General features: G+C 46.3%; 2 protein-coding genes across 11 annotated transcripts in view; one reads left to right on the top strand and one right to left on the bottom strand.

Annotated features, from left to right (window-relative positions):
- Positions 1–18,071, top strand: part of SPMIP11 (sperm microtubule inner protein 11) — a 28,030-nt gene extending 9,959 nt beyond the window's left edge. For both annotated transcript variants that reach the window (XM_025930800.2, XM_086713533.1), the window contains exons 2-4: positions 15,526–15,648; positions 17,303–17,447; positions 17,889–18,071. In XM_025930800.2, the coding sequence (XP_025786585.1) occupies positions 15,526–15,648; positions 17,303–17,447; positions 17,889–17,937 (317 nt within the window). In that variant the 3' untranslated portion in view covers positions 17,938–18,071. The remainder of the gene's footprint in view (positions 1–15,525; positions 15,649–17,302; positions 17,448–17,888) is intronic.
- The window catches only part of ADCY6 (adenylate cyclase 6), a 41,161-nt gene that overhangs the window by 2,655 nt on the left and 10,725 nt on the right, over positions 1–27,781 (bottom strand). For 8 of the 9 annotated variants that reach the window (XM_086713527.1, XM_086713531.1, XM_086713529.1 and 5 more), the window contains 15 exons: positions 27,572–27,713; positions 27,326–27,454; positions 27,029–27,054; positions 26,648–26,795; positions 26,309–26,406; positions 26,044–26,131; positions 25,751–25,867; positions 25,312–25,470; positions 24,828–25,006; positions 23,906–23,941; positions 23,693–23,822; positions 23,112–23,375; positions 22,092–22,296; positions 21,141–21,265; positions 18,439–20,940 (listed from right to left, as the gene is read on the bottom strand). In XM_086713527.1, coding sequence (XP_086569653.1) covers positions 20,815–20,940; positions 21,141–21,265; positions 22,092–22,296; positions 23,112–23,375; positions 23,693–23,822; positions 23,906–23,941; positions 24,828–25,006; positions 25,312–25,470; positions 25,751–25,867; positions 26,044–26,131; positions 26,309–26,406; positions 26,648–26,795; positions 27,029–27,054; positions 27,326–27,454; positions 27,572–27,713 — 1,972 coding nt within the window. In that variant the 3' untranslated portion in view covers positions 18,439–20,814. Of the gene's footprint in view, positions 1–18,438; positions 20,941–21,140; positions 21,266–22,091; positions 22,297–23,111; positions 23,376–23,692; positions 23,823–23,905; positions 23,942–24,827; positions 25,007–25,311; positions 25,471–25,750; positions 25,868–26,043; positions 26,132–26,308; positions 26,407–26,647; positions 26,796–27,028; positions 27,055–27,325; positions 27,455–27,571; positions 27,714–27,781 lie in introns of those variants that run through there. The other variant, XM_086713525.1, reaches the window with a different exon arrangement.

Here is a 27,781-nt window from a genome sequence, read left to right as displayed (position 1 = left end):
GGGGCAGAGAGAGAGGGAGACACAGAATCGGAAACAGGCTCCAGGCTCTGAGCCATCAGCCCAGAGCCCGACGCGGGGCTCAAACTCACGGACCGCGAGATCGTGACCTGGCTGAAGTCGGACGCTTAACCGACTGCGCCACCCAGGCGCCCCAATTGCAGGCATCTTTTAATGTTTTTCAGAGGAAATGAAGAACATTAATTTACCTAGCAGGCCTATTCAGTGGATCTTCTACTATTTATAATATTGAGTTATTCACATTTTATGTTCTAAAATACCTCAAGGGAAAAAAAAATCAAGACATTCAAGGATCTTATGGGATACCTGGATGGCTCAGTCCATTAAGCGTCCAATTCTTGATTTTGGTTCAGGTCAATGATCTCATGGTTCGTGAAATTAAGCCCCACATCAGTCTCTGAGCTGACAGTATGGAGCCTGCTTGGGACTCTCTTTCCTTCTCTTTCTGCCCCTTCCCCTCTCACCCTCCCTCACTCGTGCACTCTCTCTCAAAATAAATAAACATTAAAAAAAAAAAATGAAAATGTTTATTTATTTTTAAGAGAGAGAGAGAGCCTGAGTGGGGGAGAGGCAGAGAGGGAGGGAGACAGAGGATCCAAAGTGGGCTCTGTGCTGAGAGCAGAGAGCCTGTTGAGGGGCTCGAACTCACAAACCATGAGCTCATGACCTGGGCTGAAGTTGGACGCTTAACCAGCTGAGTCACTCAGGTGCCCCAGAAATTAAGGAATCTTAAAGAATTAATTACTAATAGACACTTAGATAACTTTGTCTTGGACCAAGTTGGAGATTCCTGAATGTTTGCCAAATTCACTATGTGAGCTGAGCTAGCATGTAGGAGAGGGATAGATTAGAGCTCCCTTTCCAGGTGTAGCTTAGCTTCTTAGAATTCCTTGTGCCAAAGATGATGGTTCCTAGCAAAAACTGACAAAATACCCTGAAATTCACATAGAAATTCAGAGGACTCGGAATAATCAAAGCAACATTGAAAAATAACATTGTTGGAGAACATACTTCCCAATTTCAAATCTTCTACAAAGCCACACTAATCAAGACAATGTGATACTGCCATAAGGATTGACATATAGATAGATCAATAGAATGGAATTGAGATCTAGAAATAAACCCTTACACTTGTGATCAATAGACTTTCAACAAGAATGCCAAGACAATTTAATAGGAAAATAATTATTTTTTCAACAAATGATGCAGCAAAAACTGGAAATTCACTTGCAAGAGAATGAAATTGGACTCCACATCACACCATATACAAAAGTTAACTCAAAATGGATCATAGACATAAATACAAGAGGTAAAACTTTAAACTGTTGAAAGAAAAATCTTCATGACCTTAGATCAGGCAGTGGTTTCTAAGATATGATACCAAAAGCGTAAGTGACAGAAAGATAGATAAATTGGATTTCATCAAAATGAAAAAAAAATGTTGTACTTCAAAGGATGCCATCAAGAAAGTGGAAAGTTTGTGAGTTTTTTTGGTAAATGTTTGGATTACAAGACAAATATAAAATAAATAAGTATAAACCTATATTAAGTCAATGATCACAAGAGAAAAACTTGCTAAACATGAAAAACTTGCATGAAAAAAAGTCTGTGAGTGCAATTTTGATAGGAAGTTTTTTCAAAAGTTTAAGTTATAATTCCATTTTTTAAAACATGAAAAGCGATGAAAACTATTCTATCACACTAACACAAAACTGATAAAATAATATAAAGCATACTATAGAATATAGTACAAAAGAGGAACCCATGGACCAATGTAAGTATAAATGGACAAATCCCACTGACAGATCAAATTCAAGAATGTATTAAAGATAGTCATCTACCACCAGGTAGGGCTTATTCCAGTAATACAATGATGACTTAATATTGGAAAAGATTGATATATCATACCTATGTCAAATTAAAAAGATATGTACAACTATCTCACTAGGAACTAAAAAGGCATTTGATATTTTTTAAAGTTTATTTATTTTGAGAGAGAGAGAGTACTGTGTGTGCATAAGCAGGGGAAAGGCAGAGAGAGGGAGAGAGAGAATCCCAAGGAGGCTCCACACAGTCAATGCAGAGCCAGACACAGACCTGATCTCACACAGCATGAGATCATGACCTGAGCCAAAATCAAGAGTGGGCCACTTAGCCAACTGAGCCACCCAGGCACGCCAAAGCATTTGATATATTTTTTTAAGATTTTTTTTAATGTCTATTTATTTTTGAGAGAGAGGGAGAGAAAGCACAAGCAGGGGAGGGACAGAGGGAGACACAGAATCTGAAGGAAGCTTCAGGCTCTGCACTGTCAGTGCAGAGACTGACACAGGGTCAAACCCGCAAACTGTAAGATCATGACCTGAGCCACCCAGGTGCCCCAGGCATTTGACATTTTTAAATTTTTGCTTAATGTTTATTTTTGAGAGAGAGAGAGAGGGCATGAGCAGGGATGGGCAAAGAGAGAGGGAGACACAGAATCCAAAGCAGGCTCCAGACTCTGAGCTGTCAACACAGGGCCCAATGCAGGGCTTGAATTCACGAACTATGAGATCGTGACCTGAGCTGAAGTCAGACACTCAACGGACTGAACCACCCAAGTGCCCCTTGATATTTTTTAAAAAACTTTTTGTAGGGATGCCTGGGTGGCTCAGTTGGTTAAGTGTCCAACTTTGGCTCAGGTCATATGTCACGGTACCTGAGTTTGAGCTCCACATTGGGCTCTCAACACAGAGCCTGCTTTGGATCCTCTGTCTCCCTTTTCTCTGCACCTTCTCTCTCTCTTTCTCAAAAATAAACATTTAAAAAACACACTTTGTAAATGAAGAATGAAAGCATAATAAAGACCTCCCACATCACATCATACATAAAAATAAATTCCAGATGGATTAAAGAGCTAAATCTATAAAACAAAAGTATAGAAACATTAGAGGAAATAATATTTTTACAATCTTAGGATGGTCTTGGAAAACTTTTTTCATAGGACATAAAGCCTAGAAGCCTAAGAAGATGGACAAAAATTCGTACTAAACAAAAAATTGTAAATTGTGTAACAAAAGACATTAAAGTTCAAAAGAGATTGAGAGAAAATATTGGCCATACAAAGATGTGTGTATATATGAATATATACATATATACATACATATCCTCATGTGTATAACTCATATACATAATAATATTCAGAATATATAAAAAGCTCCCAAGTAAAGCACCAATCCAGACTCCCCTTCTCATCTAACATCAGATATTTATTTATTGGGAACTGATTGTGCCAAGTACTGTGTTAAACACTGGAAATACAACAGTGACTAATAGACAATAAGTAAATAAACAAGATGTTCACAGATTATAACAAGTGCTAGGGAGGAAATAAGGGGAGGGTAATGCAATAGATCAGAAGTTATAAACTGCTGACTAGAGGCCAGACTCAGCTTGCATTGTTCTTTTCTTCAAAAAATTTGGACCAACATTTAAAAGTTAGGAGATTAAGGGGTGCCTGGGTGGCTCCCACTTCAGTTCAGGTTATGATTTCACAGTTTGTGAGTTCAAACTCCATATTGGTTCTCTGTATTTAGTGCAGAGCCCACTTTGGATCCTCTGTCTCCCTCTCTCTCTGCCCCTCCCCAACTCGAGTGTGCATTCTCTCTCTCTCTCAAAAATAAATAAACATTTAAAAAAAATAAATGAAAATAAAATAAAAGATTTTATGTAAAATCCACATTCTTGCCTCTTAAAAAATTAGAACTGGCCACACTGGCCTTAAATTCCCATGTAACCACAAACAGCCAGAGCAAATAGCAGCTGCCTTGTTAGATGGGACAGGTTTCTTATTCAATTTGCTTTACTCATAAACATCTGTCTGGCTCTTATAGGCAACTGAGTTTGCAGATCTCAAAATGGAGAATAAGTTTATTTATTTTGAGAGAGAGAAAAAGCATGAGAAGGGGGCAGAGAAGAGGGGGAGAGAGAGAAAATCCCAAGCAGGTTCTGCACTGTCAACGTGGAGCCCAATGTGGGGCTCGACCTCACATACTGTGAGATCATGACCTGAGCTGAAGTAGGATGCTCAGCCGACTGAGCCACCCAGGTGCCCCTTTTATTTTTAAAGGTTATTTATTGGAGAGGCCCACTTTATTAAACAAAGTAATCCAGGAGGTAATGTCTGAGCAACACCCTGAAGAATCAGAACAACCCAGCCTTGTGTAGAGCTGAGGCTAGAGCTTTATCTTCATAGAAAATTTTAAAATCTAGAAGCAATTCAAGCAATTCAATAACAAAGCACCTGCACCCACTTTGATCACAGACTGCTCTCACTGTATCCCAGCCAGAAGCCTGTAACCCATCTCCCACTTCTGACAAGCTGTTTTAATAAATCATGCACATCCTGAAATATCTATGCACTCTGCCCATCATTCATGACCTCATAATTAAAGGAAACTTAGAACAATATTTCTGGCACTACTACCCTTTCCACAATGACATTCAGGCAACGTGGTTGAAGCCATGGCTTCAACCATGTCATTCAGATTTCTACCTAAAATTCCATTTAGTAGAAAATATGTTCTATTTCTATCATTTCCTTGAAGCCTTTTGAGCTGTCTCAGAGCTGAAGTGTGGGCCCACGTGGCCAAGGTCTGGGGCACACTAGGCTGACTAGGAGCTTAGTATAGGCTGTGAAACTCCAGGAAGTTGGAGTGTTGAGCTCCAGGGAAACCTATCAGGACAAAGGTTCATGTATTTGGCTCTCCTCCGAGGACATTTAGTCTTTCTAGAATGATTAGTACTGTAACCGCAAACCTCAGGTGGGCACTCAGGACTGCCTGACAATCCTATTATATTTCTCTAGTCATTCCCCTACTCCTCAAGGCAATTATTTCACATCTCTTCCTCCTCAAGTCTCTAAAACCCCTCTCCCATCCTCATTCTGAGCTGATAACGTCTTTGCTCCTTGTTTCACTAAGAAAATAGAAGCAATCTGGGGCGCCTGGGTGGCGCAGTCGGTTAAGCGTCCGACTTCAGCCAGGTCACGATCTCGCGGTCCGTGAGTTCGAGCCCCGCGTCAGGCTCTGGGCTGATGGCTCAGAGCCTGGAGCCTGTTTCCGATTCTGTGTCTCCCTCTCTCTCTGCCCCTCCCCCGTTCATGCTCTGTCTCTCTCTGTCCCAAATAAATAAATAAACGTTGAAAAAAAAATTAAAAAAAAAAAAAAAAGAAAATAGAAGCAATCAGAAGAGACTTTCCATCATCACATCTAACATTCCACTGCATCTGTAACTTCCCTCTAGCACAGTGAGTGAAATGACTCCATTTGTGCACTGGATCTCATCCCTTCTCACCTACTCAAGGATTTTGCTCCTGAAATTATCTCCCTCTCCTTCAGTTTTCCTCCTCCTAAATAAATCATTTCCATGAAGTATCCAAATATTCTGCAACCTTTTGCAGGAGGGTGGGGGGGAAGGAAGGAAAGACCCTCCCTTGACCCTGAAAATATTATTCCCATTTCTTTCTCCACCATTCTCTCCTCCTTCCCACCCCTGATTATACCACAACTCCTAGAAAGAGTAGTTTGTACTCATCAGCTAGAGAAAAACAACCATGCTGATAGGCCTCACTTTAAATTCATAATCACTAAACTCAAGTGGGCCTTTATGGCTGCCCAGAAGTCAGACTACATTTCCTTGTTCCATGTACTGTCTCCTGGAGGCCTCTTCATACCTTCTCTTTCCTCAGACCTCCAACACTTCCTCCTCTAGCTTCACTTTCAGATAATGACTTGTTTTCTATTTCATAGTTTTCATTGCGAAAACAGAAGCAAGTAGATTATTTCTTACAACCTCACACAAACCACATCTATCCATCTACGTGCGTCTGTGTCCATATTTGTCTTGTAATGAATGAACGGTCCACACACCTATTAAGACCAACCCCTCCACTTGTGCATCAGAGCCCATCTTTTTGCCTGTTCAAGGACACTACTCCAATACTGTTTGCACTCGATCGCATCAATTTTTCTGTCCCTGGTCATTCCTATCTGCATACATGCATGCTACAATTTCTTCCATCTTAAAGCCCTATATTTCCTATTTCCCTGCTCCCTATACGGAAAAATTCCTCAAGAGAGTTGTCTGGTCTTGCTGACTCCATTTCTTCTCCTTCCATTCTCTTTTTTATTTTTTCTAATTTTTTTAATGTTTGTTTATTTTTGAGACAGAGAAAGAGAGCGCAAGCAGAGGAGGGGCAGAGAGAGAGGGAGACACAGAATCTCAAGCATGCACAGTTTCCAAGCTATCAGCACAGAGCCCGATGCGGGGCTCAACCCCCGAACCATGAGATCACAACCTGAGCTGAAGTCCAATGCTTAACCTACTGAGCCACTCAGACGCCCCTCCATTCTCTTGAACTCATGCCAGTCAGGCTCTTGCCCCAATCATTCCACTGAAACTGCTTGTATCTAGTCACCAATGTTCATATCCACTTACCATGTTGCTGTTCTCTTAGCTCTCATCTTGTTTAACACATCAACAGAAGAGTGCAAGAGGGCTCAGATCATCCTGACTCCTGGTACTGCTGAGGCTGCTTGCAGTATATGGTCCGCTGGGAGAGGTTTGAGCCTGTGGACCACCATAATGGGGAACTTGCCCCATTTGTTTCTATTATTCAAAAACTGGTTTGGGAAATTAACAAGGAAGGGGCAGGAAGAGTATGGATAAGACACAACATTGTATTTGGCTGTTAGCAAGCCTACATCTACCTTGCTTGCCCCAGTCTTCCTAATCCCGACTGATATGTCCATTAATTCAAGAACCCACAGTTCCTGACTCTGCTCCCCCTTAGTTCCACAATCCAAACAATCTTGCAGGACTGATTTGTAATCCTCACTTGTCTTTAGAATGATTATCTAGCTGATTTCACCATGTCAACACATTCACTCAAGTGGCTTGACCCTTTTCTGTTCACCTGCACTAGCACTTGAGCCTGTTCTCCATGCTCAAATTAACCACACTCTTAACCTTGCCTATCACCTAGGGCTTTAACAGCAACCATAAAAATGAACCTATTAATATTAAAACTTCTAATACTCTTATTATAAGGATATTTTTAAGTCATTCACATTTTTTCTTTAAAGAAAGATAGGGTTTTTTTTTCTCCTGTAGGTGTGACTATTAACATTCTACTCAAAAGGGCCCACTCAAGCTTTCCTTATTATAGTCATAATGGAAACTCATAGAGGTGAGTCAACACATGTAACCAAATATTCTGCGAGTCTCTGCCTCCTTCCTTTTCCCTCTTGATAAAGAACTAAAATAGAAAAACCAAAGGGATGTGGGGAGCATACTTAGGTCTATCCTTGACTTCATAACTCAGTTTTATCAGGTATCCAGAGTTGTTCATGTTCAGGGGGCTAACTCACACTAAGCAAATTCAGAATGCCTCAGTTTCCTTGCCTGTAAATGGAGATAATAATGCCTTATAGATCTGTTGTGCAGATTAAATGAAATGAAATAATGTATGTAATACACATAAGACCTAGCACACAAAACTGTACAATAGATGACTGGAGGAAAAGTTATAAACTGTAATATATGTTAGTATATACATGTGGAATACATACTTTTCCTATGACCAAAATATCTTTGTTTACTTCTTGAGACATACTTGCCAGGATAGGGTATCTGGAAAGCAATATTTTTAACTATTAAGTTTCCTTGAGAAGCAAAAACAACTGGCTGGCTTCAAAGGATTTTTCATCCAGTTACAGCTATCCGCACAAGAGCACCCCTCACCAGTGACCAGAACTCACATGTCCACCAATCAGTAGATTCCTGCCCTCCCAGATTCATTCTTCCTAATCCTAATACTGGTGGCCCCTGCAGTTTCGGTCCAGCTTCCAGAATTTGTTCACCTTATGTGCTGGTCTCTTGGAATGCCTAAGTTTTCCCTTCTCTGTTCTCCCCTGGGGAGCATGACCCTATATCTGCCCTTTGCTTTGCAGACTCTATCTCACCACCTGCTTTGAACTCTGCTCTCCTGTCTAAGCTTCATACCTGAGGAGTCCTCTTAGTCCAGAGTTTCATTGTCTTGAATTCAGACGAATTAACTTTTATTTGGCCCTTTGATGAGGCAACTCCGTTGTCCTGTTGCATGAAAACCCAATGTCAGTCTAAACCTCATCATAACACAAATCTACACTCAGGACATTTCCCACTGATAGGAGTCTCAGAGGCAAGTTGATGGGAGTGGTGGTAGGAAGAGATTATTGTTGTTTTTGTCTTGAGACAAATGACAGTTCCCTGCCAGACTTTAGCAACTGCCCTCTAGCTAGACACAGTGACATACAAGCTCCACACATCTTCCTCCACTGCTGCTTTTATCATTCCTCTTCCCAGAGGAATTCACTGAGTACTCAGAGCTGCTCTCCCAATTCTTTTTTTTTTTTATGTTTGTTTATTTTTGGGAGACAGAGAAAGAACTTGAGTGGGGGAGGGGCAGAGAGAGAGGGAGACAATTCGAAGCAGGCTCCGTGCTGTCAGTACAAAGCCCAATGTGGGGCTAGAACCCATGAACTGAGAGATCATGACCTGAGCCAAAATCAAGAGTCAGACACTTAACCAACTGAGCCACCTGGGCTCCCATCTAAATAATCTCTCCAAAGAAAGAGTAAGCCTCAAATGCATGGTAAAAGCTGAGCACTTCTCACTTGCATTCTCATTTTCTGGATCCTGTCAGAGGATATTAGATGATTTTCCCCACCCTGGCTGGAATGTTCTTGCTCAGTCTTCTAGGTCTTCTGATCTTTCCCAACTGCCTGTTTGGTGGTGACCCACCTGTTAGGAGACAGCTGGGGATGCCATTCTTAGATTCCAGCAGAGGGCACTGTAGTTCTGGCTTTTCAAATGGGAGTTTGAATGGCACAATTCAGCCAAGAATGAATCGCCCAAAGCCTCTAAAACCCCTCTGCCTTTCGAAATGTATAAATTTACTGAAGTTAGAGAAATGTTGCTTGGAGGCACATGGGTGGCTCAGTCAGTTAAGTGTCTGACTCTTGATTTCACCTCAGGTCATCATCTCACAGTTGTGAGAGCGAGCCCTGTGTCAGGCTCCGCACTGGGCCTGGGTGTGGAGCCTGCTTAAGATTTTCTCTCCCTCTCCCTCTGCTCCTCCCCTGCCCCCACCCTCCCCACCATGTGCGCACTCTCTCTGAAAAAGATTTTTAAAAATAATAAAGGAAATGTATCTTGGAAACAACCCATACATCTTGTAGCTGCTATAGACCATCATCCCCTATCTACCTGAAACTAGAGAAGATACTCAGGCTACTCATAACTACAATCTGCCAAAGCCTAAGAAGGAGGCACCTCCAAGGTGGGTGACTATGTCTGTATAGCAGCAGATAGGCCACTTTTTCTATGGGACCACAGCATTTCCCCACTGGTTTTCTGCACTGGCACTGGTCCAGTCTACTGCAGAGTGGCCAACCAGGTTCAATCCTCTGCTTCCCCAATGCCGGTCATAGGAAATGATACTCCACATTTCAGTGGAGCTCAAGGAGGCAGGGATCTGCCTTTAGAATGAGATAATGAGATCATGTGCCAACCCAACTCAACACTGGTCCCAGGGTGAGCAGATACCTTTGACAGGACCCCCACTGAGCTGTACACAAGGGACCCCAACAAGAGGCCAGTTTTATCAGTTTGTTTTCCCTTAGTCCTTTGTTTTGCCTGGAAGCCCTGAATAGATGATTTCAAGAACAGGTTAGTGTGGTGGTTAACAGCCTGGGCTCTGGATCCAAAATACTGAGTTATATTCATGTCTCTGCCATATGCTAATTTAGTGAACTTGGGCAAATTAGTAAACTTCTCCGGGACTCTTTTCCCCCATTTGTAAAATAAGATAATAATAGTACCTACCTCTTATAGTTGTGCCGAGCACATTCGTTATTCATTTGGTTTATTGTTATCATCTCTAGAAGATCCATGTAGTCCCTTTTACATCAGCAGTCTGCAGCCAGCTGTAGGTCTGTTATCCCATATCCCATCTACTTCCCCTGTGTTCAGAATCCTGAATAAATGCACGACTTTGAGGAAGATATTTTTGGACATGGAAGCAAAGGAACTGCCCCCATATGTAAAATGTGCCCGGTTCCCTGGTCTTATACTCCTGTCCACTTCCTCCCAATGCACTGACAATGTTCTTGTGTCAATGAAGACAATAAATCAAGATGGTCTTCCAAACACTTCAAATTGCCTTCAGCCAATTTCAGTCTATGTTATTGCTTCAGCCAACTTCAAGGTATTAATGCCCAGAATCTGATAGGAAATCCTAGATAGGAGTCATTTTATGTAAAATACCACAACATTTTCTCTCAAACTGATCTGTGAATTTCTAGTCAGGGTGCTGTTACTGTGCTTACAGCAATACCAACTTGCAAGTAATGTGTGTTAGATATTATCACCACTATGTACTAAGCATCTGGAATGGTCAAGCAAGTATCCTAACCTACAAGTCAGAATTCTAGCAGCCATTGAGATAGACCCATTCTAAAAATTCTTCAACCTGAAAACATTGTGGCCAGTCACTCCCAGTTCCAACTAACCGGAGGCAATGGGCAAAGTAATGGATAACAGTGGCCCTATGCAGCCTGTAGTATTGAGAAACCTGCAACAATAATTTGGGTAAGTGGAGGATCCATCCAAGTACTTTTGCACCACCCCAATGTCCTTCATGATACTTTCAAAGTATAAGATGTGGTCTTATGGAAACTCCCAATTTATGGCCCAGTTCTAGAAGAAACCATCAGGGCCTTTTGTATCTATTTACCACCAAAAACTATATGGAGCGTAGTATTAACTGGGGGGATGAAGAACCTCTGTTACACTACCAACAAAATGATGGGTTCATCTACTCTGCCACAGTGTAGTTTGCTTATAAAGAACTCATTGCTTCCCTCCACCTCAACATGCCCATTCACAGTAGCTGTGGCATGATTTTTACCTACAGCTCACCACCCTTCACCCCACGTGGCTTCCAAAAGTTGGCAGCTGGGGGAAATTATGGGTTACCAAAAATATCTTCCAGTTTGCCAAAAACCCCATCCAAAGAGTATGCCAGCTGGTGCTTGATTCAGGAGGAAGGCATCCAAATGAGAGATACTGTCCAGCACACCTCCAAACACACAGTAACCACTTATATGGAAAGCTGGGAGCCTGCTACTTGGAAACTGAGATTAAATAGAGAACATGACCTGGCTGTACCCTTAAGGACAATCAGTCTGAGACCTCAGGACCAGATAAAGAGCTCCTACCATTACCTGCACCCAGACCAATAATTACTCTCAGTCAAGGTCCCTTTGCCCACTAGGAATATGGTCTTGCTCTTTCTCCTCAGTCCACATGTACTTGGCCACAGACATTCTGGCACCCCCACCTTTCCCAAAGTCAAATGACACTATTTCCAGGAACTGGCCCCTCATTGTGGTAATCTGTGATGAAGTACAAATCAGCCCCCAGGTTCAATTCAGGCTTGGAATTCAGAACTCAATATTCTGTCACCTGTCCAAATCCTCAATTGGCAAAGGAGGGGATTCAAACAGTGCATCACTCTGGTGGTATCATTCTCAGAGAATGTGAAAGAAGATTTCCACCAGAGAGCAAAAGTTGGGGAGGAAGGACAGAAACAAATGAATGGGGTCAAGCCAGAATGAAGGGGAAAGCAGGAGCCAGGGAAAAACTCCAAAAGACAGGTAGCATCCCCACTCTGTACCAGAGGTGAGTCAGCGATCACAACAATTTCTGGAGAGAATGGCTTCCAGTTCCTGACAAGCTCAGGAGTCTGAGATGCAAGCCAAATCTAGCCTATTTAAGCAGAACATGAATTTATTTAAAAAATATTGGTGGGATAATATCAAAAAGCTTCTGCACAGCAAAGGAAACAATCAACAAAATGAAAAGGCAGCCCACAGAATGAGAGGAGACCATTGTAAACTGTATATTTGATAAAGGATTAATATTCAAAGTAAATTCCTGTAACTCAATAGAAAAAAAAAATCTGATTTAAAAACTGACATAAGATTGGAGTAGACATTTATCCAAAGAAGACACATGTATAGCCAACAGGTATATGAAAAGATGCTCAACATCACTAATCTTTAGAGAATTGCAAATTAAAATTACAATGAGGGGTGCATAGTGGCTCAGTCGGTTTAAGTGTCTGACTTTGGCTCAGGTCATGATCTCGTGGTTTGTGGGTTTAAACCCCGCATCAGGTTCTGTGCTGACAGCTCAGAGCCTGGAGCCTGCTTTGGATTTTGTGTCTCCTCTCTCTGCCCCTCCCTGTTCTCTCTCCTCTCTCTCTCAAAATTTTTTTTTTAATTTTTTTTTTTAAAGACTTTGGAGGCTTTATTTATTTTTTTTTTTAACATTTATTTATTTTTTGAGACAGAGAGAGACAGAGCATGAACGGGGGGAGGGCCAGAGAGAGAGGGAGACACAGCATCTGAAGCAGGCTCCAGGCTCTGAGCTGTCAGCACAGAGCCTGATGCGGGGCTCGAACTCACGGACCGTGAGATCGTGACCTGAGCGAAGTCAGACGCTCAACCGACTGAGCCACCCAGGCGCCCCTCTCTCAAAAATAAATAAACATTTAAAAAAATTACAATGATATATCACCTCACACCTGTAAAAGTGGCTGTTATTTCAAAAGGGGGGTGGGTGGTGCCTGGGTGGCTCAGTTGGTTAAGCATCTGACTCTTGATTTTGATTTGTGAGTTCTACCCCCACACCAGGCTCCATGCTGACAATGTGGATCCTGCTTGGGATTCTCTCTCCCCCTCTCTCTGCCCCTTCCCTGCTCTCTCTAAATAAGTAAACTTTTAAAAAGAAATAACATGTTGGTGAGGATGTGGAGAAAAGGGGGGGAACATTTGTATACTGTTCATGGGAATGTAAATTGGTGCAGTGCGTGGAAAACAGTACAGAGGTTCCTTAAAAAAGTAAAAGTAAATCCTATTTATGGGTATATACACAAAGGAATTGAAATTATGGTCTCAAAGAGATATCTGCACTTTGATGTTCATTGCAGCATCATTCACAATAACCAAGACATGGAAGCAACATAAATGTCCATCAATACACAAATGGATAAAGAAAATATGATCACTCACACACACACACACACACACACACACACACACACACACGGTGCATGAATATTATTCAGCCTTTAAAAAGAAGGAAGTCCTGCCATTTGCAACAACATGGGTGAACCTGGAAGACATGCTAGGTGAAATAAGCCAACAAGGGACAAATACTATATGATATCACTTACGTGAAAAATCTAAAATAATCAAACTTACAGAGGCAGAGACTAGAATGGTGGTTGCCAGAGGCTGGGGGTAGGGATAAGTGGAGGGGTAGTAGTCAAAGGGTGCAAAGTCTCAGTTATATAAGTCCTAAAGGCACCTGGGTGGCTCAGTCAGTTGAGTATCCAACTCATGATTTCGGCTCAGGTCATGATCTCGATGGTGAGATCGGGCTCAGCACTGAGTGTAGAACCTGCTTGGGATGTTTTCTCTCTCACACATACACAAAATAAATAAACATTAAAAAAAAGATGTTATTTAAAAAAGGTAAGTCCTAGAGATCTGTACAGATAGAACCTACGGTTAATACTGTATTATATACTAAAATTTTCCTAAAAGCATAGATCTCCTGTTAAATGTTCTTATCACAAAATAAATTACAATAAAGAGGGCAGGAGGGAATTTTTGGAGGGGATGGATAAGGTTTACGGCATAGATTGCAGCGATGGTTTCACAGGTGTCTACTTACCTCCAAACTCATTCAGTTATACATATTAAATATATACAACTACTTTTACATCAATTTTACAATAAAGTAATTTCTTTAAAAAGAATATCAGTAAGTGCATAGAGCTGTAAAAGGCACAGAGAACCAAGTTTGGTGGCTAATAACCAGAAAGAATGTTCAGAATCATGCTGCAGACCTGGCTGGCATAGACACTGCTGCATTCAGTACTGTAGCAGACACCGCAGACACCAAGGACACTGGGCTCTGGATGCTGCTGCTAGAAAGAAGAGGTAGCTTCGCTGCTGCAACTTCCCATTAGTAGAAAAAGACTTTATACAGCCCCTGCTTCTTTGCAGCCTCATCTTTGATTCCGAATCTGAGGCAGATGTGTTTGGCCTAGCTAAAACTCTTTGCCTATGCCCTAGCTGCAAGAGAGGCTGGCACCTTAGTCCATCTGGGCTGCTATCACAGAACGCCATAGACTGGGTAGCTTATCAACAACAGAAATGTATTTCTCACAGTTTTGGAGGCTGGAAGTGCAAGAGCACTGTGCCAGCCTGGTCAGGAAGAGGGCCTTCTTTCAGGTTGCAGACTTCTCATTGTGCCCTCATGTGGTGGAAGGGGAGACCTCTCTGAGGCCTTTTTTAGAAGGGCACCAATTCCATTCTTAAGGGCTCTACCCTTATGACCTAATCACCTCCTAAAGACCCCACTTACAAATACTATCACCTTGGGAATTAGGTTTTCGACATAGGAGTTTAGGGGAGACACAAACATTTAGACCTGGGTAAGGAAGTTCTGGTCTTTTCAGCCTCCATAGTGCGATTCCAGTTTTGCCTCAGAGAGGATTCCTAACCCCCCATAAGAATGCTAGGTCTATACTGCCCTACTCTAGGGGCGTCCGGGTGGCTCAGTCACTTGGGTGTCTAACTTCGGCTCAGGTCATGATCTTGCAGTCCGTCTGTTCAAGCCCTACGTCTGTCTCTGTGCTGACAGCTCAGAGCCTGGAGCCTGCTTCAGATTCTGTCTCCTGCTCTCTGTCCCTCCCCGCTCGCACTGTCTCTCTCAAAAATAAAATAAAAACATAAAATATATACTGCCCTACTCTACCATACCTTACCTTACCCTACCCTACTCTCTACCACTTTTCTAGCCCCTTCCCTGCCCCTCTCCATTTTGCCAAGCACAAATCAGGCTCTAAATCAATAGCAAGCTGAAACCTCTCTCATACTTCTATCTTCTACACACTTGCTATCCTGCTGCCTGGAATGCTCTTCTTGATACCACTATGTCCCATGGACTCCTTCTTATCCTCCTAGACTTAGCTCAAACATAACTTTCCCTATTAGACCAGTTAAAGCTCTTCAAATATGCCAATCCCAGGAAATAGGTGTCCATCCAGATAAGCGGCCTTTTTCACCTGCAGTAACCCTAAGGGTCTGTCAATATCCTGATTCCAGCAGGAAGCCATTCAAAACCAAGGAGCTGAAGAGAAGCAAGAGAAGGGTGAGGGATGTCTTGCGATCGGTTCCCTCTCCCTCCCTTCTGACAGGCATTGTGAATTGACTTCTGAGATCTGAGATCAGATTTGAGTGGCTAGGAGAGACCCCTGCCATGTGCCTGGTTGGTATGGAGACCAGAGACTCAGAAAACCAAAGAGCCCCACTTTGTAAGTATTTATAACAAGTCTGCTTCTTGTTTCAGACCAGAAGGAACCAGTGCCCACTAGGCTTCCCCGTATTATCTCAGAAGATGGGAATTATTCTGTACACCAGAATAGCCACACAAGGTATCATGAAGCTATAAAGAAGGTGTTGTTAAAGACATGTAAGTATCTTGGAGTGGGCACTATGCTAGGGGCAGAACAGATATGCCTGAGTTCATAAAGAATGGCTGGGCTGTGGTGGGGCATGATTTTAGGGCAAGGGGAAAAAAAATAGCCAAGAAGGGGGGCTGAGAAAAGGAGGGAGAAAGTAGACTTGAATGGGGTGAGCATGATAAAACAAAAATTGAATCAGACTGGAAGCTGAAGCCCCATATTTGAGTCCTAGTTTTAAGTGTCTCACCTTGGGTAGTCACTTACGCTTGCTCATTTGTTAAGGGAAAAAAGGGGGAAAAAAATGCCTGCTCTACCGAACTTATGGAACTGTGAGGATCACAACAAAATGAGATAAGACAGTACTTTTTATATTATATGCTATGCCTGTGAGTAGTGGTAGACCAAGCACTAGCTTTGGAATTTGAATGGAGTTTAAACTCCAAACAGGTTGTGTGACCTTGGGCAAGTTCCTTTAACCACTTAACCTCACTGAACCATGTGAAAATGGGAATCATACTCTAGCATTGTTATAAAAGTTAGAGAAAATGTACATTTAAAAAATCATCTAGGACAAACTACTGATACATGTGAGAACTAGGAATCTTCAAAGAGTTATGCCATGTAAGGAAAGCCAGTCCCCAATGCCATTTATATAACATTCTTCACATGACAAAATTATAGAAATGAAGAACACATTATTGATTGCCAATGAAGGGGTGGGAGAACATGACTATAAAAGGCCAATTACCTTTCCCATTGGGAGAAACTGAGTAAAGGGTACACAGGATCTTATGTTATCATTTCTTACAACTATATATGAATCCATAGTTACTCAAAATTAAAGTTTAATTTAGAAAACTAAGATACTTTCAGAAATTTAAAGAGACATATGTGTGAAGAGGAGTATCTAAGAGTTATTCCTAATAGCAAATTCTTTTTAAGAGCTTACTATTAATCAAGAGGAAAACAACTAAGTAAAACATGTAACATCTACTCAATGGTATATTAGGGATTTTTTTTTTTAAATAATGATTATAAAGACTATATAGCCAGGATATTAGGCTATAATTAAGCTTAAAGAATATACAAATTTTATACAGTGGTATAATTAGATTTATCCAAGTAAAGAATAAAAATACAAAAAAAGCTAGGAAAGTCTGATACACTATTCAAAATCTTAAGAACACCTAATACATTTAGAACATAATAGACACTTGATAAGTGACTCTATTAGCAGTACCTAAGTATGAGGTACTCATTGCTGAGTTTCAGAGAATTACCTGGAATGAGAAAAGGAAGCAATTTTTTTCAGAGAGGAGGGAAGGGAATGAGAATGATTAAGCCTGAGAACAAGGGGGAAGAGCCAGTAGACCCATCTTGCACATTTCCCTAAGGGGTTGGCCACTTGTTTTTCCACCATCTTAGCACTTGGGAAAGCTCTCTTGGAGATGGGCTTAGTAACAGCAGGCAGAACCAAGACTGATTCAACTGACCATGAAGGGTATTAGATGCTGGAATCCGGAAATGAAGATGGGTGTGGTGACCAGATTCCCAGGACTTCTCAGCACCTGGTCAGGCCCAGTTGCTAGGCTGGGCTTATACTGCCATGGAGGAGCAAAGAAGTTGAAAAAATTGGATAACTTGCCCTTCCCCAACATTCAGTCCCCAATCAGGTCTTCAGAGTCCCCTTGACTGATGCTCAGAACTTCAGCTTCTGGCGGTCCCATGATCCAGGAGTGCGCCCAGAAGAAACCATGCCATGGATCCGGAGCCCCCGCCACTGCCTCATTAAAAGCCCAATGACCAGGTTAGGCTGGAATGGGTAAGGGTGGGGAGGCAAAGGGAAGTACTCCATCCTTAGAGACTGCTTCACTCTACTAAGAGTTAGGGAATAGAAGACAAAGTTTGGATCTTACCAGGAAAAGCTGGCCCCAGAATCTGGGCAGTGGTGGCATTCAAAGAAGTTAAAGATTTGTTTATGTCTGTGTATTTCATCTTGTGGATAGGACTTCTGGAGCAAGCACAAGACAAGTATCTATAGCTCTCCTGTGAGGTCCAGGGATGTTTCCACTCCCTTCATTGCTGTCTCCCACCCTCCAACCACCATTCATAGGCAGCAGCCCTACTTCCTCATTACTGCCCCTGCCCTTTCTGCCCTGAGGCAGTCTTGGGAGCTATGTTTAAGGACACCACCACACACACACCAGCCTGGCCTGGCTGAATCTGAGACCCTCTCTTTCTTTTCCAGGTTTATGGATCACTCTGTTCTGAGTGACAGAAACTTCAGTCTGTATTGAACAGGATATATTTGCACGATGGACTGTGGAAGCAGGGCAAAGAAGGAGAAAACGGAGAAGGTGTCCTGGCTCCACTGAGGGACTAATGGGAGGAGGGGACCTCAAGAGCAGAGTAAACATTGGATTAGAAGTCACTTGTGTGCACTGGCAGTGAGGGGGAGGGAAATTATTCCAATGCCCAAATTCCTATGAGATCAGATGTGTGGGAGCCAGAACTTGGTGTTTGGTTTGGGAGGGGCCAAGGTACAGGAAAGACTACTAAGGGTGTCCTTGACCTCAGGAATGGCAGGTGTCCGAGTAACAAGTCTGGGAAGACACACAATGGTCTTCATGATGCTGAAGGGCCTAGAGTAGTCATGCTCTCTGACGACACTGCAGCTTCAGCTTGGCAGGGAGAAAACCAGAGGAAACCCTCTAGCCACAGAGGAAAGGCTGCCTCCTATACCTGGCTCTGCCACTTCTGACCCAACCCAGGGCCCAGAACATCTTCAGAGAGCTGGGAATTTTACAAAGAGTTTGATTTTATTGATATTTAAATATATTAAATATTTCACTGAAATACATGGTATACCACCCTCCCCCACCCCCACAGTGGTTACATTATAAAACCAAAGTCCATGGGCCTCCCATCCACTGACTCCCCCACCAACTGGTGAGAAAGGGGGCAATGGTAGCCCAGGAAAAGGGCATGGCTGGCACTGTGGTATGGGGAGTCAGGGTGTTGGACAGGTCCCTCCCACTTGACAAGAAGCAAAGACAAATCACCCAAGACTGAGGTCTTCCCACTCTGGTCTCCTTACACCCCTATCCCCACCCCAGGGCTCCAAGCAGTCCCTTTCCCATCCAGGGATATGTCTGGGGAGAGGGAGTTGATCTTCTCTCTGGACCAACTAGTCTTTTCCCCTCCTCCTGCCATAGCTAATGAAGTGCCTGATGACCCACTTGACTGATGCATCAAGATCCCCCAAGGCAGGCAGTGCAAGCCAGAAACCAGGCCTCTGCAAGGAGCTCGAGTCAGAAAAGGCATGAGGAAGGGCAAGGGTGCCACCCACCCCTTTCATTCCCCAAACTTAGCAACTCTGGAACCCTCTTCTCTGTCTCTCTAATCATCTTTAACACAAAATGATCTTCAAGCAAAATTCAGGCTAATGCCTCTGGCTTAAATAGGTACAGACAGACAGAGAAACCAAGGCACCAACTAAGTTAGGTGGCAAGGAGGTTGCAGGGAAAGGAGTAAAAGAAGGCAGAGATAGGAAGGGAATCTAGAGTCCAACCTCCTGACCCTCCTTCCAGCCCTTGAAGGCTTCATGGAGACTGGGGAGCCAGGAACATGCTAGACTGAGACTGAAGGCTGGGGAAAGCCAAGTTTCAGGTTCCCTTGCCCCATCCCCTAGTACCAGTATCTGGGTCCTCAGAGGGATCCCATGCTACCCCAGTCCCAAAGTATACCACCATCTGGGGAACCCAGGAAAGTCCTGAGGCTCTGCCCGCCAAACCCAGACAGTTCAAGTGCATGGAGCACTGAGGCTCAAGCAGGCGCTTGGGTCCCTGCCCCAGGCAGGGAGACAGTCATGCTGCACACACGGCCCCCAAATGGCACTTAGGGATTTGGCACAAAAAGGACTCCTCTCCCCAGGGCCACCTTCCTCTTGCTGCCACACCCCATGCTACTCCTATACAACCTAGGCGTCTCTCTCCATCCCTTGAAATCAGAAACCCTGCCTTATTCCCCGAAGACAGAGGCCCACAGGAGAGAGGCAACCCAGGGTGGAGAGCTGAGGAGAACCATAAGGACACACACAGACCTGGAAACAGATACACACACAAAAAGGCTGACAGGCACACACATTACACAGACATACAGGCCCTCCCCAGTGCCAAGACTTGGGAGGACAGGTTTGAGATCAGGGTCACCCTCCTCCATGCCCTGACCCTTTTCTATTTGGCAACAGAAGGGGTAGAGATGCTCTGTGCCCCCTTGCCAGCAGACAGCAAGAGAGCATGGGGGCAGAGTGACCTGATCCTGACCCCAATGGGGCCCTCAGATCAAGAGTCTGGTACCATCCCACTCCCTGGCCAGCCTGCTCTCTTGGGCATCTACAGGTGAACTTCCAGCTCCTGACCTTTTGACATCCCCACATACATGCTTGCTTTCTGGCTGGGTGTTTTCACAGTACCAAAGGAGGCTAGATGCCCCTTTTCCTGGAGCTGTGCAGGAACTAGGGCTAAATCTGAGCTGTCAGAAGTCCCTTTGTTCCCCTTTGGGGACAGATCATGGGACTAGGATTTGGCAAATGGAAACATTCCCCTGAAATATGGACAGAGCAGGGTCCCCAGAGCATCTCCCTCGTCTGCCCTGTGCCTAGGAGGAAGACCCGACTGGGGTGGGGTATCCAAGGCCAGTGCTGGGGATGCAGGCATAGCAGAGGCAAGCATGGAATAGGCACTCCTCATGCCTGCCCCAGTCTTTGTACAAAATATTCCCAGGAAAAAGAGGGAAAGGAAGGGCCCAGCCCTGAGTCTGTTACCCAGACAGACAGGGAAAGGGTAGGCATGGCAAGCTGCCATTTTAATCCCTGCTGCCTCTGCTGCTGCCCTGCCCCCTCCCCTGCTCCCAAAAGCTGGAAGAGAGGAGAGGGAACAGCCCTATCCCAATTAGAAAAGTAAAAGTCACTTGCATAATCCTCTTGGTATCCCCCTGTTCACCAGCCTGAGGGCAGACGAGCATGGTCCAAGCACAGCCTGCTGGGAGGTTCCCTTTTGTGGTCAGCAGGGTCTGGAGGCTCGGTGCCCCCTGCCACAGCTCCACCCAGCGAGCACAGAGTCCACTCAAATGCCCACCTTGGTCCTGTCAGCTGAATGTGTAGTTGGGTCCTGCTAACTGGGGGGGCCCCCATTGAGGAAGTAGGTGGTCATCTCCCCCTTGCCCTTCACCTTGACCACCCCTCGACACTCCAGCTGGTAGCCCTTGGCAGCTAGAACCTGGTACAAGTCCGTGGTCACCTGGGGGATGGGAGGGGAACCCATTTAGCCTGGGATCCTTCCTGCTACATTTGCAGGGGTCCAGGGGTTTCTAGTCATGCTAGCCCCCCATCCCACACACCCCCAACCACTGAACACTGCCACCCTACCCCTGTCCTAGCTGACCTGCAGAAAGCCTCCGGACCCATACCCTTCCCAGCCTCTGCTCACATCCCCCTCACCTGGATTCGGTCAGGGACCCCCGTGCTGTCCATACGGCTAGAGACATTCACTGTGTTCCCCCAGATGTCATACTGTGGTTTCCGAGCCCCAATGACGCCTGCCACGACTGGGCCCATGTTCAGCCCTGCGATGGGGACAGCAGCAAGAAACAGACTAGTGGATGTTCCAGAGTCAGCCCAGGGAGTCATCCCCCCCTCCTGGAACCTTTAGAAGGACCCAGAGAAGAAAAGTGGCAAAGGGACAAGTGTCCTGGTTGTAAAGAATGGAAGATCTGGGTATGTCAGCTGAGCAGCTCCCCTGAGTTAAAACAGCTATTGCTCTAACAGTAGCTAATCAACTGAGTGCTCGCTCTGTGCCAACCACTCTGGTAAGCTTTATGCATTCCATTATTTCATCCCTTCAACAACCCTAAAAGGTAGGTATCATCCCATTTTATAGATAACCTTGTGAAACGTAGAGGAGTTGGGCGACTTGCTAAACAAGCCAGTAGGTGGAACAACCGGAATTTAAACCAGTTATGAGTCCAGAACCCAGTCTGTTAACCATTACTCCCGCCCATCAGCTCCTAGGACATCTGAGAGGAAGTACCTCTTATTGGACTGGCCATAGGTGAGGGTACAGGTACTAGAGCTTAAATAAACCTGGTTCTGAATCCTAGTTCAGCCACCTACTAGTTGTTTGGCCTTGGCCAAGTTATTTAATGTGAGAGTCAGTTTCTATCTGTAAAAGGGGATAACAATGTGAGGATTACGATGTCTCAGTGCCTAGCACACAGTAGGCCCTCAATCAATGATCTCTGTTCTTAATATGAGACAAGCTAGGAGGTGAGAGAAAAGGACATCCCAAAGGATTCCTGATGGGAAATCTGTGATGCCATCCCCAGCCTGATTCCTTGGCCTCACCCAGAAACAGCCCTGGGAAAAAGCTGCCAGGCAAGCGGGCCATCTCACCAATCTTCATCTGGAAATTGTTGAAGGAGTGCTCGTTGATGTGCTTCATCTGTTCCATGAGCCGCATGGCATAGTCAGCCAGGGCAGTGATATGGGAGCGGCCCGCTTGATCATAGGTGCTGGCATTCAGCCCTGAGGCAGCCATGTAGGTGCTACCAATCGTCTTGATCTTCTCCAGCTGCCGGAACCGCTCCTCGCTGATGATCTGGACAGCACAGGGAGACCTGGCTGTCAAGGCAGAGAGGCCAAACCCACCCTGCCCAATGCTCATTCATGCCATGCCTCAGCCTCATCCCCCCCTTCCCTGTTTCAACAGCTCCCATCCTTTTAGTGAGTGAGTCCCGTCTTCCAGTTAGTGCAGGACTGAGGGAGGAACTTGGAAAATAGGCCTCCTTTACAAGGCAACCATCAGAACCCCAGGCCAGGACTCAAGCATACAGCTTTAGGCCAACTTCCAAAGCTCACTCACAAAGCTTCCATAGCTCACAGAACTATAGAAGGGATATTAGCCGTCAATTATTCTAACCCTCACTTTTTGGGAAACTGAGTACCAGAGGGAAGTGACTTTCCTCCAGAACAGTAAATGACCCATTCCTGACCTGGATATTCAGGATACTTCCTCACATTTGCTTCCATTTTCTCTATTGAGGGGCCCATCTTGCTTACTTGGGCTCATGAGGTTCTGTCCAGTTTACTGCCTTCTTATTCAGTAACATCCACCCGGTACCTATCCTGTCCTCTCCGCAGGTCCTCATGTCCTTTGATCCCCAGCAGTGATGACCCTGCCCCACTGGGGCTGACCTCGCTGCCTCGGACACCAAGGGTCCTTGTCCTTGTTTCTGCCGTACCTACCCTTACTCCTACCCTAACATCTCTGGGTCCCATCAAACCTCCCTTCCTCCTCCCAATCCAGCCACGCCTCCTCCAATGCTGGCCCTCCTATCCAAAGTTCTCTCCACTGCCCTGGTCCGGCTAGTCTCCCTTAGGCGCTCTGCCAGCACCAACCAACCAGATAAGTACCTCATCAAAGTCAGCGATGATTTCGTTGAGCAGCCGCAGGCACTCGACGCCCTCATTGTTTGCCTCCAGCTCCACATAGAACTCAGAAAAGTTGGCAATGGAGGCAAACATGACGGCCACACACTCACACGACTGATAGTAGAGCTCATCGTTCCGGCGCTCCCGGGCCAGGAAGTGGGCAGCCACGTCCTTGGGCAGAATGTTATGGAGCAGCCTTCGGTTGTATGCCTGCAGCTCCTCCATCTCCTCCTTCTCCCCTGTTGCCTGTGGACACCACACCCATCACCCACTGCCCAACATTCACAAGAGATAGGTGCAGTGGCCAGTGCCTGGAGACGGGCATCAGAGGGAATCACGGGGAAGAAGAAAGGCATGGACAGATGAGGCCTGAAGAACAGGCAAAGGGGTGATAGGGGCAGGGACAGAATGAGGCAGGGATAGGGGATGGGCACACAGAAGGCTTGGGGCCAGGGTGGGCTTGGTGCGGCCTGAGCCTTCGCCAGCTAACAAGATGCATTTCTGGCTTGACCCAGATTCTGTCCCCAGGATCCTCCCCCTGCCCCAGAGGCCCACTCAGTCACCTGCAGTTTCCAGAGGAAGTCCAGACGAGCAGTTGATTCCACCTGCTGGGCATGCAGATACAGCGCCAGAGCAAACACCAGCAGAATCACGGGGGTCATGTATTTGAGTGCTACCCTCCCTGCAACTGGGCTGAGGGTAAGCAGAGTCAAGCTCAGTGTCTGCAAGAGACATGTGGCAGTCCTGCCCTTTCCTGCCCCAGAGCCCTCACTTACCAGTCCAGCCCGTCGAAAGTCTCATTGGAAGAAGCCCTGGCAGGAAGATACAAGAGACAAAGTCATCAGTTCTTGGGTTGCTGGGTGGGGGCAGGGAAGGGGAGACAGAAACTGCATTTACTGAGCACATAGCACAAAATAAGGCACAAGGCCAGGGCTTGTGCTTATATTAACTCATTAAGAGCAGAGGTTATGAGAAGGTTCCACTCCTAGCTCCTCCACTTACCAGTTCTGTGACCTGGAACAAGATGTTTAACTCTAGGCCTGTTTCCTCATCAGTAAAAGAGGGACAAGATCTAAATAGAGCACACAAAAGGCCTAGCGTGGCACCTGGCTTGGAGTAGGGCTTCAACAAATATCACTGTAATCTCTACAGCCATCTACAATCTAGGTGCCACTGCTATTTTACAGATGAGGAAACTGAGGCTCAGAGAAGTTAACTTACCTGTCTAAGGTCACATAGCTAACAAGAGGCAGAGTGGGGTTCAAACCCAGTGGACTCCAGAGGCTTTTCCTACTACACAGAGCTATTCGATGGGGTTTGCAGAGGAAAAGCCAGTGTGGTGTCCCAGGCAAAGCCCTTAATCAGGAGTCGAAAGTTTTTGTTCCTAGCCAGGGCTCTGCCACCAAGCAGCTGTGTGGCCTAAGAGAATGGGTATGAAAGCACCATGCAAATGAGAGAAGGAATTCTTTAAATGTCTAGCCTAAAGACACAGGGACTTCCCAAGACTGGGGTTTCCTTGGGGTGACGGTCAGGGGTCATATGCTGGGAGCTCCTCTACTGCCTCTTTTCCCCCTAAAGGTGAGGAGTGTGAGTGGTGACATTGCGAGGGCACAAGAGGCCTGGGGACCAGAAAAATCACAGTGACCCAGAAGGGTCAGGAAGCTCACAGGGGATTAAAGGGATTGAGGATAAACTCACAAGCCATGGACACCGAGCAGCAGGTCATAGTTGTCAAAGATGGTGGCTGGGGGGCCCAGCAGAAGCAGCACCAAATAGATGAGCCCGAGGACAAAGATCATTGCCAACTTCCCGATGCTACTGATGTGTAAGAAGACAGAGCTGGCCAAGAGACTCAGCAGCATGTTCCCAACGAAGTACTGGGGAGCAATGGCAGAGGTGGTGTTGGACGAAGACAGAAGTCATGCCCTCCCCCACCCATTCAGGAAGAGCACCGCACTTCCCTGCCTGACCTAAGCTCCCCTCCACAACCTCAAACCCAAACCTCCTTCACCTTCCACAGCCAGCCCCACACCACTCCAGGACCCCTAGATGTTCCTCCAGTAGGAACTCTGGTGAGATCCTGGGTCCCCATTGCCTGTCAGCAGGTCTGGCACAGAGGAGTCAATAACTAGTACTGATTAGGAACCCCCCACCCCATCCCGCCTGAACACGGCTTGGACACCTCAGGGAAGCTGCAAGTAGGTGCGGTGCCCTCACACAGGGGAGCATCCAGGCCCAGAGAGTAATTGAGCTGCTGCAGGTGGCAGGCAGTGATGTCAGCAGGTGTTACATTCAGCATCCGGGCTGCACAAGTCCGTATGGGGGTGTGGTTACAGGTGAACTGCAAAAGTTGAGGGAGGCATATCAGGGTACGCATGGAGGAGAGGGGCTCAAGGGCCATGCCTCAGTGCCTTATACCCTGGAGGTCAAAGCTCTCACTAAAGGATGACAGGAGATGGGGAGAGCAAGGAGAATGGGGGACTAGAGTTAACCCCACCCCCTCCCCTGGGATAACAACCTCTTGGAGGGCAGGAAATGGGTCTTATTCCTTTCTGTAGCCCAAAGCCCAGAGCAGTGCTTGGCATAGAGGAGGGGTAGAAGAATCCCCACTTGACTTTTACCATGTTGGCGATGGCAGAGGTGAACACAAGCAAGACTGAAAAGATGCCAACCGCAGTGCTGTGTGCCCGAGAACGGACAATGCTGCGGGAAAGGCGTTGCAGGGCCTTGGGGAAGAGCTGCAGACAGGCAAGAGACCGAGAGTTAGAGACTGTGTCAGCCAAGGGGTAAGGCCAACCAGGGATGGGGCCCAGTAAGGGAGGCCTGGCCTTCTCTTCCCTCTCCCTGCATGATTTCTCACCGCCCCGGCCCAGCTTGCCCTCCCCAACCAGCCCTGGAAGAACCCCCAACATACAGAGCCACAGGAGTACACGGCACAGGTCAGCACAGTGATCAGCAACAGCAGGAAGATACTGGCATAGATCCCAAGCAGCAGAGTTGAACTAGGGCAGAAGAGGGCCAGGGAAAATGTTACTCTGGAAGTCCTGGGCATCCTTGTCCCACTCCCCAGATTGGCAGGGTACAGGCTCCCAGGACTGTGAGCTTGCATGGGTGTTTAAGAAGGTTCTGGGAAGTGGTGGAGGGAAAAGAAACAGAGCAAGGAAGGGCGGGGCTCTCACTGTGGGAAGACGAGGAGTTGGATAAAGCAGATGAAGCAGAAGACCAACAGCGCACAGGCTACGTAGGCTCCGAAGCGGGGGTCCACCTTCCGCGAGTACTGAGGGAGAAGAGGCTGAGCTGGGGGCTGGGCTCTGCCCTGGGGGAGGCAGGCCACTGCCAGGGGCCTCAAGTAGGGGCAAGCAGTGGCTCAATTAATAGGAATCCCCACTGTGCCCTGTGGTCACCCCCCAAACCTCAAAAAACCTGCTGATCCCTCAGTTGTGCTCAGCCTCCCCCCCTGAACCTCCCCTCCTACCCCGGCCCTCATCCCCCTTTGCCCTTAGCCTTTGGGGGCAAACCTTCTTTTCAAGATCCTCTCTCTGGAAGGTGAGCAGGAAGCGGCGCACATGGTCCTTCCGTAGTTGATCGATGCTGCGGGCATCGATGGCACGGCCCAGGAACTCATCTACCTCATCCTCAGGGTTCAGGGCATCTTGGGCACCCCGGCTGAGGGCAGGGGACATGGCTTCACCAGGGGCATGAGCATCACCACGTGAGAGGCAATGAGAAAGGAAGGGCATGGGCAGCACCCAAAGAATGGAGTAGCTGTGTGGCACCTACTCCCACACGACACACCTACAGTCCAGGAAAGAGGGGGGATCTCGGCTCCCCCACAGCCCTGTCCCAGGGTGTAAGTGCCTTCTCCCTCCCCTTCCTCCCTCCTCAATAACCTGACTTACTTGTCTTTGCTGGAATCATCAATGCCCTGGAGAAAGGGACAAAGTGTGCAATGGGGTGAAGGGCAGACCATCTTCGCCTCCACAATCCCTTCCCCATTCCCAACACTGTGCTGAGTGTTCCCCCCGTGTACTTTGGAGGGGCTTAGGACCCGTGTTATGAAGTCACCCCTCCTGCCCCCAGTACCAGAAGTCATACATGGAGATGTATGAGCCACAACAAGGAAGGCCAAAGAGGGAAGAGGGGCACAGCGTGTTAGGAAGGTGAGGCCTCAGGTCCTAGTGCTGTGGACCCCTCACCATCTGGCGGAAAGCCTTGGAGTCCTTGGTCCGGGAAAAGGCGCGCTCAGGCACCCAGCGTGGCATCAGTCCTTCCATGGAGTTGGCCCGTGTACGCTGCAGCTTGGCCAGCATGGCCTTCTCCTCTTTCTGTGCAGGAAGCACGGGCACAGTATCAAAAGAGGGTTCCAGACAAGATGTCTGTTTGCTCCCTGCATTTGCCCTTCTCCCTGCCTGCCCCCACCCCCACCCCCACCCTGGACTGACCCGTTTCTGGCTGGCTCCCAGGATGAGGAAGGTCTCAATATGCTGCTCCTTGAGGTATGCATTACGTTCACCACCACGGCCTGGCTCCACCTCATAATCCCCATTCAGGTACTGCAGTGTGGCCCGAGTGATATGGATGCGGCTGTGAGGGAACAGGAGGGTGAGACCTGGGCTAGCCCAACCTCACTCCCATCCCTGGCCACCCGGACC

The sequence above is a fragment of the Puma concolor genome, chromosome B4, assembly GCF_028749965.1.
Source record: "Puma concolor isolate L17-30 chromosome B4, mPumCon1.1.hap2, whole genome shotgun sequence".
Lineage (NCBI taxonomy): Eukaryota > Metazoa > Chordata > Mammalia > Carnivora > Felidae > Puma > Puma concolor.
This window is presented reverse-complemented; position numbering and strand designations above follow the sequence as displayed.